The 17,933-nt window shown below is 40.3% G+C and overlaps 1 protein-coding gene across 1 annotated transcript in view; it reads right to left on the minus strand.

Annotated features, from left to right (window-relative positions):
- The window catches only part of thsd7ba (thrombospondin, type I, domain containing 7Ba), a 517,449-nt gene that overhangs the window by 383,972 nt on the left and 115,544 nt on the right, over nt 1-17,933 (minus strand). Inside the window, exons 4-5 of the mRNA XM_062067490.1 lie at nt 12,311-12,559; nt 5,704-5,873 (exon numbers count right to left, since the gene is read on the minus strand). Coding sequence (XP_061923474.1) covers nt 5,704-5,873; nt 12,311-12,559 — 419 coding nt within the window. The remainder of the gene's footprint in view (nt 1-5,703; nt 5,874-12,310; nt 12,560-17,933) is intronic.

Genomic DNA, 17,933 nt, shown 5'->3' on the forward strand with positions numbered 1-17,933 from the left:
AAGATACTTAACGTTCCAGCTGGAAAACGTTGTTATTTTTTGGCAAATATTAGCTCATTTGGAATTTGATGCCTGCAACATGTTTCCAAAAAGCTGGCACAAGTGGCAAAAAAGACTGAGAGAGTTGAGGAATGCTCATCAAAGACTTATTTGGAACATCCCACAGGTGGACAGGCTAATTGGGAACAGGTGGGTGCCATGATTGGGTAAAAAAAAAAAAGCAGCTTCCATGAAATGCTCAGTCATTCACAAACGAGGACGGGGCGAGGGTCACCACTTTGTCAACAAATGCCTGAGCAAATTGTTTAAGAACAACATTTCTCAACCAGCTATTGCAAGGAATTTAGGGATTTCACTATCAACGGTCCGTAATATCATCTAAAGGTTCGGAGAATCTGGAGAAATCACTGCACGTAAGCGGCTTAGCCTGAGACCTTGGATCCCTCAGGCGGTACTGCGTCAAAAAGAGACATCAGCGTGTAAAGGATATCACCACATGGGCTCAGGAACACTTCAAAAACCCACTGTCAGTAACTACAGTCGGTCGCTACATCTGTAAGTGCAAGTTAAAACGCTAGTATGGAAAGCGAAAGCCATTTATCAACAACACCCGGAAACGCCGCCGGCTTCGCTGAGCCCGAGCTCATCTAAGATGGACTGATGCAAAGTGGGAAAGTGTTCTGTGGTCTGACGAGTCCACATTTCAAATTGTTTTTTGGAAACTGTGGACGTCAAAGAGAACAAAAAACTATTGGATTGTTCCAGGCGCAAAGTTCAAAAGCCAGCATCTGTGATGGTACGCTTTTCCTATTTTGATGCATTCTAACGAGTAAAAAAAGGCTAGCAAAAGTCAGCTAACAATGTAGCCACAATAATGATAATAATTCATTTAATATATAATGCACTTTACATGTTTAACACATCTCAAAGTGCATACTGTTAAAAAGAACAGGTTTAAAAGCATAAAAACAGGTAAGGGAGTTGTACAATATGAAAAATAAAAAATGTTTGTATTTTTTTTTGAAGGTTTGAACTATTCCTGAGGTGGGGGCGCATGTAAGCAGAGGGCATGGTAACCCATCGTGCATCGGGAGTTGCTCTATTCCGTCTACAAAGCACTCTAAAAAATACGTCCATCATTGTTTTATATACACGCTGTAAGTATCTATGTAATGTAGTATCCGTCACATTCATGATAGCATGTGATATTCACGCATTTTGCTCATTTTAAAGTGGAACTCTAAGCATCATGTCGCAGTATTGCGAAGTGCTAAGCAAGATGTACAAACTAGGAGCATAATAAAACAGTCACTTACTGGACCATGTCTGCTCTCACTGGGATAAAGACTGACGGGATGTTTATATCTTCCCTTTTAGATGAAGAATTAATTATAATCATCACACAGTGCCTCAAACCAGCATCATTTTGTTTCTTTGTCGCCATAAGTGAACGTCAAAGTTGACCAACTTTTCGGTTTATGACCGGAAACTTCTACAAACCCCGTTAGATGTAAATATAAACGGAATACAATGATTTGCAAATCATTGTATTCCGTTTCTATTTACATCTAACACAATTTCCATATGGAAACGGGGTTTGTACTATCCAGTTGAGAGACATGATCTATAATCTAGAATTAACTTTCACCAACTCAGAGGCGATGCAGCAGCTCAACACGACAATATAGCCGCATAAGCACGTTAGCTCTCTGTGCTAAAAGTACTTTGTCCATGTCAGCGCTTTTAATAACAATATTGCTAATACTTGGTCAATGTAAATGGAGTATTGTTGGCAGGGCTTTGTTGTGGCGATAGTGTACTCCCATTCCCTGCATTGTTAGCCACCTCTTACTTGTTGTATGTTATGACTTAGAATGCATAACAAAGAAAGACCTATGTGTTATAATGGCAAAAAGGTATACTTCCCCTTTAAGTGACCGTGAAAGAAGCCCGCTTGCAGTGGGTATTTTGATGCCCCGATTTAGGAACATATTCAGAATATTCTGGTCAGTCAATTGTGAAAAATGCTGCCATCAACAGCCCCCTTCCCCATTTTGATTGGCTCTTTTCCAGCCTTCCACCGAGCTTGATGAAAAGCAATCGGCCTCCGAGGAGACAATCAGTCTGCCAGAAGTGATAGTAGCTTTTACCCCCGACTAAATAACGTTTCTTACAAAACTGGCAGATATCTCCAATTAAGGACCACAATCCATCCATCCATCCATTTTTATACCGCTTGATTTACTTGAAACTGTTTTTCTGGCACTCATAAACTAACTTGTTTTCAGTGAGGGCCACATTGCAGTTATGGTTGCCCTCAGAGGGCCCCAGCGTAACAGTATATAAATATAAATGTAAATAATTACTATATATATATTTTAATGTACGTTGCTATAAAAAAATTAAAAATTTAAAAAATAAAAAAGATTGCAGATTTTGCAGTTTAAACTACACAATATATATATATATTTTTTTAATTTTGTATTTTTAAAAAAACATTTTTTAACAGCATATTACTGTAAATGGGAAAAAAGGTAGCACAGGTTTTTTTTACGAGAAAATTCTGGCAACTGAAATGCCTTCTTTTTTTTTTTTTACTGTTAAATCCATCCATCCATCCATCCATCCATTTTCTACCACTTAATTTACTTTAAACTGTTTTTCTGGCACTCAGAAACTAACTTGTTTTCAGTGAGGGCCACATTGCAGTTATGGTTGCCCTCAGAGGGCCCCATCGTAACAGTATATAAATATAAATGTAAATAATTACTATATATATATTTTAATGTACGTTGCTATAAAAAAAAATTTAATTTAAAAAATAAAAAAGATTGCAGATTTTGCAGTTTAAACTACACAATATATATATATTTTTTTTAATTTTGTATTTAAAAAAAAAAAAAATTTAACAGCATATTACTGTAAATTGGAAAAAAGGTAGCACAGGTTTTTTTTATTATCATTTATATATTTTAATATACTTTGTTAAAAAAAAAAATTCAGATTTTGCAGTTTAAAAAAACCTGGAAAAGATGCCAGAACTACACCATAAAATTTCCTTTTTTTTAAAGAAGGGTTTTTAAAAGCCTTTTTTAAAAGCATCCACAGTCAGTGGTGCCCTCAGGTGGTCAGGGAGAGCGTTCCACAGACTGGGAGCGGCGGGGCAAAAAGGTTGGAGGAGGTTAGCCTGTCCGGAGCGGAGGTGTCGTGTGGAGGATTTGGGGGTGAGTAGTTCTTTGAGGTAGACGGGGGCATTACCATGGAGGCACTGGTGGGTTAGTAGGGAGACTTTGAATTATATCCTGAGTGGAACAGGAAGCCAGTGAAAGGATTTGAGAACTGGTGTGATGTGGTCGTATTTCCACACTCTCATCAGGATCCTAGCTGGACTATTCTGTAAGTAGTGCAGCTTCTGGATGTTAGTACTACCAACACGTTTTAGTGTTGGTAGTTCACACATGCATTGGTAATTAGGGTTGTCAACTTGCTGCAAAAATAAATAAGGGACACTTTACCCTTTACCACAGGCCTGGGCAATTATTTTGACTTGGGTGGGCCAAATTTAGAGAAAAAAATGTGTCTGGGGGCCGGTATATCTATCTATGTATACGTATATACGTTAGGTCAGGAAAAAAAACACAGAGGCTATTTTATCCCTACAAGCCTGTTTTGCAGGTTTTCTCTGAGCAGAGAAACCTGCAAAACAGGCTTGTAGGGATGAAATAGCCTCTGTGTTTTTTTCCTGACCTAACCTGTTTCGCAGGTTTTCTCTGAGCAGAGAAACCTGCAAAACAGGCTTGTAGGGATGAAATAGCCTCTGTGTTTTTTTCCCTGACCTAACGTATATTCCGCTCTACCCCGGTATTGAGCACTGTATAATGGATAAACCACAGAAACCTTGACTATATATGTACACATATATAGACTATATTGCCAAAAGTATTTGGCCACCCATCCAAATGATGAGAATCAGGTGTCCTAACCACTTGGCCCGGTGTATCAAATCAAGCACTTAGGCATGGAGACTGATTTACTTTTTTGTGATTCTGTTCATAACTTTTATGGACAGAATTTCTAGGCGCAGTCAGGGCGTTGAGGGGATCCGGTTTGGTGGCTGCAGGATTAGGTCTCTGATTTTTGCAGATGATGTGGTCCTGATGGCTTCATCTGGCCAGGATCTTCAGCTCTCACTGGAACGATTCGCAGCAGAGTGTGAAGCGACTGGGATGAGAATCAGCACCTCCAAATCCGAGTCCATGGTTCTCGCCCGGAAAAGGGTGGAATGCCATCTCCGTGTTGGGGAAGAGACCCTGCCCCAAGTGGAGGAGTTCTAGTACCTAGAAGTCTTGTTCACGAGTGAGGGAAGAGTGGATCGTGAGATCAACAGGCGGATCGGTGCGGCGTCTTCAGTAATGCGGACGCTGTATCGATCCGTTGTGGTGAAGAAGGAGCTGAGCCGGAAGGTGAAGCTCTCAATTTACTGGTCGATCTACGTTGCCATCTTCACCCATGGTCACGAGCTTTGGGTTATGACCGAAAAGACAAGATCACGGGTACAAGCGGCCGAAATGAGTTTCCTCCGCCGGGTGGCGGGGCTCTCCCTTAGAGATAGGGTGAGAAGCTCCGTCATCCGGGAAGAGCTCAAAGTAAAGCCGCTGCTCCTCCACATGGAGAGGAGCCAGATGAGGTGGTTCGGGCATCTGGTCAGGATGCCACCCGAACGCCTCCCTAGGGAGGTGTTTAGGGCACGTACAACCGTTAGGAGACCACGGGGAAGACCCAGGACACGTTGGGGATACTATGCCTGGGAACGCCTCGGGATCCCCCGGGAGGAGCTGGACAGAAGTGGCTGGGGAGAGGAAAGTCTGGGCTTCCCTGTTTAGGCTGCTGCTCCTGCGACCCGACCTCGGATAAGCGGAAGAAGATGGATGGATGGATGGGTTAGGAATGGGATGGCACTTCAAGTTCATATGTGAGTCAAGGCAGGTGTATGTGTGCTGAAATAGTACCTAAAAAACAAAAAATGGTAAAACTGCGAATGTGCAGGTTTTAACAAATGTTAATTCTTGCCATTCAAACACACACCTCTGCTCATGTGAATGGTTTTCTTTAGCTAAATCGTTTTCTGAGTTGTATCGTCTTACTGGGCCACGAGCACGGCCTCAGATGTTTTGTTCCTCTCACAAATATGCCCCCTATAGAGCGGCTCTTTTCTTTCTCACAGCAGCTTTGGACGGCGAAACACTTCAAAGTGCTGTGGTAGCAGAGTTTGTACAAGATTTGTCAGGCTTTCTTCATCCCCAACATGAACAAATGACAGTGTGTTTACACGAAACGCTCTTCTTGAAATCGATGACGACTACTTAGCGTTGCGGTTTCAGGGCGTACGGTGTCAGCTCTGCTCGTCTCTCTGTACGCAGTAAACAGTGCGAGGACTTAAAACTACCATTTATCTATTTTTCATGCCACACAGGGGTTTGCTGTCTCTCAATGCGGATTAAGTTTTAAATGAAACTGCTTGGCCAATGGGTAAGTCGCTCCCAGGAGAGTCTACTGTAGCTGAAGATAAGCTTTGATATACTTTGAACAAGCCTAAGCTTCACCATCACTTCTTGCTCTTGATTCCCCGTGTCTGCGCCGACAGAATGTCTTTGTTCTTCTCCGAGCTGAGCTCAGCTGTGATGACGGCGGGGTTTGTCTTACCTTCCTTCCTGTGATTTGGAGCTGAGTCATCGGCAACTTGAACACAGTAGGGCTTCCTGGTCTGGATCCCGCCTCCGCAGAGACTACTGACGTTTGCCAGACGCCGGTCCAGCTTGCTCAGCAGAGGTGAGACGAGACATCCGTCCCAGTCCGTGGTCCTCCACTCGTACCTGAAACGCACCACATATATGCACACCGAGTTTACGTACAGTTTTTGTAATTTGCATGATCAAAAAGGGCACTTCACTTGAGTTAAAAGAGATTGCTGTTCCTAATTTTCTAATCTCCATCCATCCATCCATCCATCTTTTTCCGCTTATCCGAGGTCAGGTCGCAGGGGCAGCAGCCTAAGCAGGGAAGCCCAGACTTCCCTCTCCCCAGCCACTTCGTCCAGCTCCTCCCGGGGGATCCCGAGGCATTCCCTTCACTCCGACCTACAGTTAAATAATCTATTTGAACAATTCCAGTCTGGTTTCCGCCCCCTGCACAGCACTGAAACAGCATTAGTAAAAATCACTAACGATCTCCTCCTGGCAGCTGATTCTGGTCTTCTCACTATCCTAATCCTCTTAGATCTCACTGCAGCCTTTGACACCATTTCACACACTGTCCTCCTACATAGATTGCACAGTATTGGCACCCCTTCAGTGGTTTGGATCATATCTCTCCGACCGCACTCCGTTTGTTCAACTCCGCTCATTCAAATCCCCTCCGTCTCCCGTTTCCTCTGGTGTCCCCCAGGGCTCTGTTCTTGGTCCCCTGCTTTTTATCATTTACATTCTTCCCCTGGGCAATATTTTCCGTAAATTCAAAATATATTTTCACTGTTATGCGGATGACACCCAGCTCTACATCTCCACCAAACCAACTGCCTCTCTCCCTCCTTCCTCCCTTACAGACTGCCTCAGTGAACTCAAGCAGTGGTTCTCATCCAATTTCCTTCAACTCAATAGTAATAAAACTGAAATCTTACTTGTCGGTACAAAAACCATTCTCGCCAAAAACAACAGCTTGTCCATTACTCTCTGCAATTCCTCTGTCTCACCCTCCTCCCAAGTCAAGACTCTGGGTGTCATCCTCGACAGCACACTCTCCTTTAAAGCCCACATAAACAAAATTACCCGGTCTGCTTACTTTCATCTTCGGAACATTAATCGTCTTCGCCCATCCCTTACCCCTCATACTCCATAGCCTGGTCACCTCTCGCCTGGACTACTGCAACTCTCTCCTGTTTGGTCTCCCTCACAAGTCACTTCACAAACTTCAGCTTCTTCAGAACTCTGCAGCCCGGATAATCACCAGAACCCCTTCAATCCAGCACATCACCCCTGTTCTGCAGCAAATCCACTGGCTACACATCAAACATTGCATCCATTTTAAAATAATTCTCCTCACTTTCAAAGCCACAAATAACCTCTCTCCATCATATCTCTCTGACCTGATCCATGTCGCCACGCCCTCACGTTCCCTAAGATCCTCTTCATCCATCCATCTCACTTTCCCTTTATTTAAACTGTCCACCATGGGTGCCCGAGCCTTCAGCCGCTCTGCCCCACATCTTTGGAACTCTTTACCACCAGACCTTCGCAACTTAGATTCAATATCCCTCTTCAAATCAAGACTCAAAACACACCTATTCCTGACTTCTTATTCATTGTAATCATCTTTTCTTTTCTCTTTGTTGTTGTTGTTGTTTTTTATCCAATTTGATTTTATTGTTGTGATTTTGTACGGTGTCCTTGAGTGCCCAGAAAGGCGCCTTATAAATAAAATGTATTATTATTTATTATTATTCCCAGGCCAGCCGGGAGACATAGTCTTCCCAACGTGTCTTGGGTCTTCCCCGTGGCCTCCTACCAGTCGGACGTGCCCTAAACACCTCCCTAGGGAGGCGTTCGGGTGGCATTCTGACCAGATTCCCGAACCACCTCATCTGGCTCCTCTCTATGTAGAAGAGCAGTGACTTTACTTTGAGCTCTTCCTGGATGGCAGAGCTTCTCACCCTATCTCTAAGGGAGAGCCCCGCCACCCGGTGGACGAAACTCATTTCGGCCGCTTGTAGCCGTGATTTTGTCCTTTCGGTCATAACCCAAAGCTCATGACCATAGGTGAGGATGGGAACGTAGATCGACCGGTAAATTGAGAGCTTTGCCTTCCGGCTCAGCTCATTCTTCACAACAACGGATCGATACAGAGTCCGCATTCCTGAATACGCCGCACCAATCCGCCTGTTGATCTCACGATCCACTCTTCCCTCACTCGTGAGCAAGACTCTGAGGTACTTGAACTCCTCCACATGGGGAAAGGTCTCCTCCCCAACCCGGAGATGGCACTCCAACCTTTTCCGGGCGAGAACTATAGACTTCGAGGTGCTGATTCTCATCCCAGTCGCTTCACACTCGGCTGGAAGAGCTGAAGATCCTGGCCAGATGAAGCCATCAGGACCACATCATCTGCAAAAAGCAGAGACCTAATCCTGCAGCCACCAAACCGGATCCCCTCAACGCCCTGACTGCGCCTGGAAATTATGTAAAATAAAACTGCTGCCCACTGCTGTTTTGAAAAGAAAAACAAAGATGCAAATCAGGGAGGGAAGGTTGCAGTGTTTGTAAACAAATGTACCGACTGTGCCCTGGCAAGTGCAGCGCAGCGAAAAGCAATATTTGAGGACTTTTCCAGACCAACGGCCTTGAGTAATCTATCAAACTCTTATTTTCTGCAAAACCTTTTTTCCCTAATCGTATAAATCCTTCAGTCTGAGGCGCTCCAGTAGATTTAGTAAATAAAACAAGATCTTCTATCAGAGAAAAGCAAAACATGCCTACTAGGCGTAATATCATCAAAAGCCTATATTGGCCCAAAAAGCCCCTCACATCTTTGGGTCAACGTTGCTATTAATTACATGTAATCAATAATTGTGACACTCTGGAAATATTAAGTTTGAAAAGAATGATACTTTCCTTCCTCTGAGCAAAATCGAACACCTTAGAAATGACTATTTTTGGCTCTTGTTTTTCTCGAAGAGATAAAACAAAATGATCTCACCCTGTTTCTCACCCATGCACACAAACACCCGCATATATTATTCTCTCTAGTTTTAATGGTGTCACGATGTACCAGGCACCAAGTTAACTTTCAGTTTCGATCTCCGCCGAGGCGGCTGCAAGATGGACAAAACCACGCGAGGTGGGCGACCATTTTTGAGAAGGTTCCGTACTTTCCTTGCATTGCCCGCAGAGCGGCTCCAGGCCTAGAGACACAACAACACCACACCCTGGAAAGTGGGCGTATGCACACCCATCGCCCCCAACCCCCACCCCAATGCCTTCACCAGCTCGATTCCCCCTATGAGTGATGGATGGCTGACTAGCACTTACACAGCAGCAGACAGCCTCCGTAGCTCCCACTCCCTCCCCTCTGTTGCAAGTTTTGTTGATTCTATGTAACATGTTTATATGTGCGATGGCTACGAGTTTTTTTTTCCTTGACCTCAGTCTGGACCCCCTCCCTGGAGTCCAGCCTTTGAGTGAATATTTTTTTACTCTCCAACGTTTACCAGTTTCTCACCTTTTTTTTGGTAAGGGGCGCCAGAAGTTTTTTCTGTCTTCCTGTAATGTTTATCTGATCTTGAATGGGATTGTGCTGAAAATCTAATTTGGGTGCGGCTTATATATCAGTGTGGCTAATGCATAAAAACATGTTTTTGACTTCTAAAATTTGGTGGGTGCGGCTTATATACCGGTGCGGCTAATAAATGAAAAAATGTTTTAGCTTCTGAAATTTAGTGGGTACGGCTTATATACCGGTGTGGCTCATATATGAAAACGCATTTTTTTTTATTTTCTGAAGTTTAGTGGGAGCGGCTTATATTCTGAGATTTGGTTGGGTGCGGTTTATATGCCGGTGCGGATAATAAATGAAAACATGGTTTTGTTTTGTTTTTATTAAGTAGGTGTGGCTTATATGCCAGTGCGGCTAATACATGAAAACATGTTTTTAACTTGTACAACTTAGTGGGTGTGGTTTATATACCGGTCCGGCCAATATATAAAAACATGTTTTAGAGTTCTAAAATTTAGTGGATGCGGCTTATATACTGGTGTGGCTCGTATATGAAAACAAATGGTTTTCCTTTTCTGAAGTCTAGTGGGTGCGGCTTATATTCTGAGATTTGGTTGGGTGCGGCTTGTATGCCGGTGCGGCAAATATATGAAAACATGTTTTTTTTGTTTTGTTTTGTTTTGTTTTTATCAAGTGGGTTTGGTTTATATGCCAGTGTGGCTAATAAATAAAAACATGTTTTTTTTGGGTTTTTTGGGTTGTTTTTTTTATTAAGTGGGTGCGGCTTATATGCCAGTGCGGCTAATACATGAAAACATGTTTTTAACTTCTAAAACTTAGTGGGTGTGGCTTATATACTGGTGCGGCTATTATATAAAAACTTGTTTTAGAGTTCTAAAATTTAGTAGGTGCGGCTTATATACTGGTGTGGCTCGTATATGAAAACATTATTTATTTATTTTTTTAAAGTATTGTGGGTGCGGCTTATATTCTGAGATTTGGTTGGGTGCGGTTTATATGCCGGCGCGGCTAATAAATGAAAACATGTTTTTTTTGTTTTTTTTTTTATTAAGTGGCTGTGGCTTATATGCCAGTGCGGCTAATACATGAAAACATGTTTTTAAATACTAAAACTTGGTGGGTGTGGCTTATATACTGGTGCGGCTAATACATGAAAATATGTTTTAGAGTTCTACAATTTTGTGGGTGTGGCTTATATACCGGTGTGGCTCGTATATGAAAACATTTTTTTATTTTTTTTTTAAAGTCTTGTGGGTGCGGCTTATATTCTGAGATGTGGTTGGGTGCGGTTTATATGCTGGTGCAGCTAATAAATGAAAACATGTTTTTTGGGGATTTTTTTTTTTTTTTTTTTATTATGTGGGTGCGGCTTACATGCCAGTGCGGCTAATACATGAAAACATGTTTTTAACTTCTAAAACTTAGTGGGTGTGGCTTACATACTGGTGCGGCTAATATATGAAAACATGTTTTAGAGTTCTAAAATTTAGTGGGTGTGGCTAATATATGAAACAAGTTTTTTAAACCTCTGAGGTTTAGCGGGTGCGGCTTATATACCGGTGCCAGGGCCGGCCCGTGGCATAGGCCGTATAGGCAAATGCTAAGTGCGCCGTCCATCAGGGGGCGCCACGCCAGTGCCACAAATGTTGGAGGAAAAAAAAAAAAAAAAAAAAAGTTGGTACTATTATTTCTAAATACAAAAAATAATCTCACGTTAATTAAAATGCAAAGTAAAGCCTATTTAATAGAAATATTATTTGTTACAACATTACGCCCCCTCCCCCTCCTCCCGCACGGTGCGCCCCCTCCCTTCCTGTATCATGACTCTTTTTGGACGTCACCACATCAAAAAATCAACACAATATGTCAAAACGGCCAAAACTGTCAGGTACCCAGGGAAGAAAAAAGAGAAAAGAAGAGGAGGAGAAACGAGAAAAAGACAGAGGTAGCAGGTAAATAAATGATAAATGGGTTATACTTGTATAGCGCTTTTCTACCTTCAAGGTACTCAAAGCGCTTTGACAGTATTTCCACATTTACCCATTCACACACACATTCACACACTGATGGCGGGAGCTGCCATGCAAGGCGCTAACCAGCAGCCATCAGAGGCAAAGGGTGAAATGTCTTGCCCAAGGACACAACGGACGTGACTAGGAAGGTAGAAGGTGGGGATTGAACCCCAGTAACCAGCAACACTCCGATTGCGGTAACGTTAGCCTACATGAAATTATTTGTCTGTTACAGAATGTGATAGTAACCTGGCTTTTTAGCATTAAGCTAATGTTACATGATTCGGCAATTGCTAATCAATAAATAGCTAGTTCTGTTTTAACGTCGGGTTAATATTGTGGAGGGGGCTAAATTGTTATGGAAAATAATAATGTAACGTTAGGTAATTACAGTACTCCCACCTTACATTCCTCAGGGACATTTGTATTAGATCTTTTAAGCAGGTGTTTTTTGTTTACATTGTTATTGCCTTCTGGTTAGCTAATGTTTGCCCTGCAGGTAATAGTCACTTTTCCACCCCTTTATATATTAGGTATAGTTGTAAGCCTATAGTTGTTGAAGTGCACATCATTAATGTTAATTAAGCAATATCACATTAGAGGGAATGCTGTTTTTTAATTTGAGCACTGCTGTGATTCGGTTAAAGATAATCATAACATAACATTCTCATATAATATGTTAATTAGCTTTCTTTAAGTAAAAAAAAAGGTCAAAGACAAAGCTATTCGGTTTTTTGTGAGTATATACACTTCACTGCCGATGTGGGGGGGCGCCACTTAAAATCTTGCCTAGGGCGCCAGATTGGTTAGGGCCAGGCCTGACCGGTGTGGTTAATATGTGGGCATGTGTTTTTAAAATCTGAAGTTTGGTGGGTGTGGCTAATACATGAAAACATGTTTTTAACTTCTAAAATTAAGTGGGTGCGGCTTATAGTCCAGAAAATACATATGCACTACTGCAAGCTTTTGTTTCAGGGGGCAGTACGCTAAATAGTGGTCTGCAAAAGAAGTACCTGGGACAGTGTGGAAGTAAATCCCCCATGATGTTGCAGGCTTCTTTTTCCTCAAGGACAGGACACGGCTTCCCACCACCCACCGGCATCTGGGTCATGACTCGTGACCGCAGACGGTAACCAGGAGACAGGTCGGCGGATCGGCAGGTCTTGGAGCAGGGGTTCCACAAGGACCAATCAGAAGTCTGACAGTCTTTGGGCATCACGCAGGCCTGGAAGGTCATGGGGGAGCTGTACTTGGTGCAGAGGCTGCGGGTCAAGGAGACAAAACAAGACGAATCATCGTGACAAGCTGCGGTTATTATTTGGTTTCAGAGCACAGAAGAAGCCACTCTTTGAAATCCAGAAGCTGACATGCAAAAAAATTACTTTTTCACGGTGCAATACACCGAGCAAAAACGCTGACTCGATGAATGCGAAGCATGCAGATTAGTCATGTAATTACCACTTCTATTGTTTAATGTCGACTGGTAAATTACCTTGTTTTTTTTTAACCGGGTCTACAATGCTGATTTAATTTGTTAATTAGGCGGTAATTGGAAAGACAGAATGAAAAAGAGCTCAGATGGGAAAACTCTATTTAAAACTCCAATCCAGATATCCACACACACACATTCTTGTATTTCATACCTTCTTGAGACCTCCGAAAAATGCCTACCTCTTAAGGACCACCCTTTCTAGATATATATAGATTTGTATTTACAAAATTAATAATGTTAACAAACTATGTAAATATAAAAAAAGGTAATCTTTTAGTAATTTTTTTGTATTTAAAAAAAAAAAATTTGTAATTGTTTTTAAGCTTCATTATTTACTTCAAGTTATTACAGTATGTCTTTATATACATATTTATTTTATTTTTGGCCAAAGGGGCACATTTCAATTTCTTACACGCACTTGTTATTTCATATGTTGACCAGGGGGGGAACACTTTTAAAACCGTCAATTTGAAAAATCCCTCCTTTTTGGGACCACCCTAAATTTGATAGATTTCCCCACCGATGCAATGGTTTTCCGTATTGGAATCGTGATTTATGTCCTGACTTGTTCACACCTCCTCATATGGAAGGTACCTTTCCTTGTTGATGTCTCAAGAAGGGTGGAAATACAAGAACACACACACACACACACACACACACACACACACACACATATTATTTTATTTCTTACCTTCTTGAGACCTCCGAAAAGTGCCTACCTCTTTAGGACCACCCTTTCTAGATATATAAAGATTTGTATTTACAACATTAATAATATATACATACTATGCAAAAAAAACTAAATATTTTATTTTTTTTTAAAAACTATATTTTTTGTTTGTAATTGTATTTAATCTTCATTATTTACTTCAAGTTATTACAGTTTGTCTCTATATAATTTTTTTTTTTTTTAAAAATAATTTTACCCAAAAAGGGCACATTTCAATTTCTTACACACACTTGTTATTACATATGTTGGCCAGAGGGGGAGCACTTACATTTTTTACACACACTTGTTATTTCATATGTTGACCAGAGGGGGTGCACTTTTGAAACCGACCCACAGTCAATTTGATGAATCCCTCCTTTTTGGGACCACCCTCATTTTGATAGATTTCACCACCAGGGGGTGCAAATGAGACATTCTCTATTAGATGCAATGCTATTCCGTATTGGGACCATGATTTATGTCATAACTTGTTCACACCTTCTCATATGGAAGGTACTTTTTCTTGTTGATGTCTCAAGAAGGGTAGAAATACAAAAACACACACACACACACACACACAAAACACACAAACACATATTCTTGTATTTGTTACCTTCTTGAGACCTCCGAAAAATGCCTACCTCTTTAGGACCACCCTTTCTAGATATATAAAGATTTGCATTTATAACATTAATAATATATACATACTATGCAAATTTAAAAAAGTTTTTTGTGAAAAATTAGTTGGAATTTCACAAGAAAAAGGTCACAATTTCACAGAAAAACTGAAAATGTTGGCAGTATTATGATAAAAGTCGTAATTTTACACAACGCAAGTCAAACTTTTACAAGAAAAACTGAACATTTGTGCAATAGTATGATACAAGTTGGAATTTTACTCAATAACAGTCACAATTTTACAGGAAAAGCTTAAAATGTGGGCAATTTTATGAAAAAAATCGTAATTTTACTCGACAAAAGTCACAATTTTAGAAGAAAACTTTAAAATGTTGGCCATATTGTGATAATAATCTGTATTTTATTTGAGTAAAATGATGACAAAAGTCATCATTTTACTATGTCACTATTTTACAAAAACAACAAAAAATTGGCACAATTGTGATAAAAGTCAGAATTTTATATGACACGTGTCACCATTTTGCATTGAAAGGTAATAATTTCACATAAAAACGTGATAATTTTACGAGAAAATATTGCAATGTTAGAGAAACAGAAAGAATATGAGAAATTGTTCGCAATTTTATAAGAAAAGAGTCGACACACTGTGAGAAAAAGTTAATTCATTTGTTTTTGAATTTTTTTGTTTGTAATTGGTTTTTAATCTTCATTATTTACTTCAAGTTATTACAGTATGTCTCTTTATACATATATATTTGTATTTATTTTGGCCAGAGGGGTTCGCATTTCAATTTCTTACACACACTTGTTATTTCATATGTTGACCAGAGGGGGAGCACTGTCAATGTGAAAAATCCCTCCTTTTTGGTACCACCCTCATTTTGATAGATTTCACCACCAGGGGGTGCAAATGAGACATTCTCTATTAGATGCAATGGTTTTCCGTATTGGGACCATGATTTATGCCCTAACTTGTTCACACCTCCTCATATGGAAGCTACTTTTCCTTGTTGATGTCTCAAGAAGGGTAGAAATACAAGAATACACACACACACACAAACACACACATTCTTGTATTTCTTACATTCTTGAGACCTATGAAAAATGCCTGCCTTTTTTGGACTACCCTTTCTAGATGTAGAAAGATTTGTATTTACAACATTAATAATATATACTATGCAAATATAAAAAAGGTAATCTTATAGTTATTTTATTTTATTTTAAATTTTTGGTTTGTTACACAGGTAGATACAATAAATAATAAATGTTTTTTAGTCAATAGTTTATCCATGCAAGTTTTTTGACTCCCCTGAAAAGCATGTGTGTAATATTAAGCATGCATTTATTCTATTCTCATCAACATCTAAATAGCACAGCTCACTGAATCAGCGGGCAAAGGGACGAGGGCGGCGTTGGCATTTAGCACAAACGTGCTCTGCCACCATGTTGATGGGGTCAAACACCACTTTTGGGGTATTTAATTGGAGATGATAGAATGATAGAATCGCCCAATTCAAATATGGCTCGTAGGAATTCTGGAATCACGAGAGTAGCCCGTGTGTTATTATTATTATTGTTTTTATATTTTTAGCCAGTGTGTCATCAAAAGAATAAACTGAAGTGAATTATATTTATATAAGTAAGAAAAGTTGCTTTTGCATAATATTGCGAAACAAAACGCCAGATAACATGTCTTACCTTATACACACACCATAATAATACTCCTATGTTGAAGCACAGTACAATCCATCAAGCGGTGTGTTTTCATAGCTTACCAGAGTCGTACTAAAACATTTTGATAGATTTTTGAGCGCCGTGTGTAATTTTTCTAAATTATTAATGGAAACTGTAACATTTTATTGTTGTTTACTTGAGTCATATTGCAGTCTACACATATCTCTTATGTTTGACTGCCATCTACTGGTCACACTTATCATTTCACCATGTACCAAATAAAATAGATAGACAATAGATAAAACAGATAATGGGTCATGAAACATGGAATAATAAACTAAATACATAAGGACATAAGTAAAGGAAGCTAAAATATACCTACAAATGAGGCATAATGATGCAACATGTACAGACAGCTAGCCTAAATAGCATGTTAGCATCGATTACCCTGCAGACATGCAGTGACCAAACATGCCTGATTAGCACTCCAACACAAGTCAATAACATTAACAAAGCTCACCTTTGTGCATTCACGCACAGCATAAAACGTTTGGTGGACAAAACGAGACAAAGAAGGAGTGGCATGAAACGCGTCTTTCTGTGGCAGCGTCGGAGAAAGTTGCACATGTGAGCAAACTGTTGTGTCACAGTCCACGCACCTACGGTGGGTTTAAGGACCGCCAAAATTAGTAGGACAAAACAGTGCTCGCCAAATAAACATATTAAAGAGTGGGCTTTCTAACAATTAGGAAGGTCTTTGTCATGTTTGTCCTCCTACAGAAACCATATTCAAAGAAAATATATATATTTTCCACCATTTTTTTCCATTTTAATACATTTTATGAAAATTCTCCAGGGAGCCAAAAAATGAATCATACCCAAATAATCTGGTGGTTTTATTCAAAATGTTGTTATGCATCAGGGTGTCTATTAATACTCTTAAAGGTCGCGACAAGGCTCAGACATGCACTAACCAAATATGCCTGATTAGCACTCCAACACAAGTCAATAACATTAACGAAGCACACCTTTGTGCATTCACGCACAGCATAAAATGTTTGGTGGACAAAACGAGACAAAGAAGGAGTGGCATGAAAACGAGTCTTTCTGTGGCAGCGGCAGGGAAAGTTGTACATGTTAACAAACTATTGCGTCATAGGCCACACAACTATGGTGAGTTCAATGACCGCCGAAATTAGTAGGACAAAACGGCGCTCGCCAAATACTCTCATCAGTGAAGCATAAACATATTAAAGAGTGGGCTTTTTAACAATTAGGAAGGTTTTTTTCACATTTTTCCTCCTACAAAAACCATAGTCAAACAATATATATATATTTTCCACCATCTTTTTCCATTTTAATACATTTTATGAAAATTCTCCAGGGAGCCAAAAAATGAATCATACCCAAATAATCTGGTGGTTTTATTCAAAATGTTTTTATGCATCAGGGTGTCTATTAATACTCTTAAAGGTCGCGACAAGGCTCAGACATGCACTAACCAAATATGCCTGATTAGCACTCCAACACAAGTCAATAACATTAACAAAGCACACCTTTGTGCATTCACGCACAGCATAAAACGTTTGGTGGACAAAAACGAGACAAAGAAGGAGTGGCATGAAAACAAGTCTTTCTGTGGCAGCGTCAGAGAAAGTTGCACACGTGAGCAAAGTGTTGTGTCATATTCCACGCAACTACGGTGGGTTCAAGGACCGCCGAAATTAGTAGGACAAAACGGCGTTCGCCAAATACTCTCATCAGTGAAGCATAAACATATTAAAGAGTGGGCTTTCTAACAATTAGGAAGGTTTGTGTCATGTTTGTCCTCCTAAAAAAACCATAGTCAAAAAATTTATATATTTTCCATCGTCTTTTTCCATTCTAATACATTTTATGAAAAATCTCCAGAGAGCCAAAAAATCAATCATACCCAAATTTATCTGGTGGTTTTATTCAAAATGTTTTTATGCATCAGGGTGTCTATTAATACTCTTAAAGGTCGCGACAAGGCTCAGACATGCACTAACCAAATATGCCTGATTAGCACTCCAACACAAGTCAATAACATTATCAAAGTACACCTTTGTGCATTCACGCACAGCATAAAAGGTTTGGTGGA

Source organism: Entelurus aequoreus, linkage group LG13 (genome assembly GCF_033978785.1).
Source record: "Entelurus aequoreus isolate RoL-2023_Sb linkage group LG13, RoL_Eaeq_v1.1, whole genome shotgun sequence".
Classification (NCBI taxonomy): Eukaryota; Metazoa; Chordata; class Actinopteri; order Syngnathiformes; family Syngnathidae; genus Entelurus; species Entelurus aequoreus.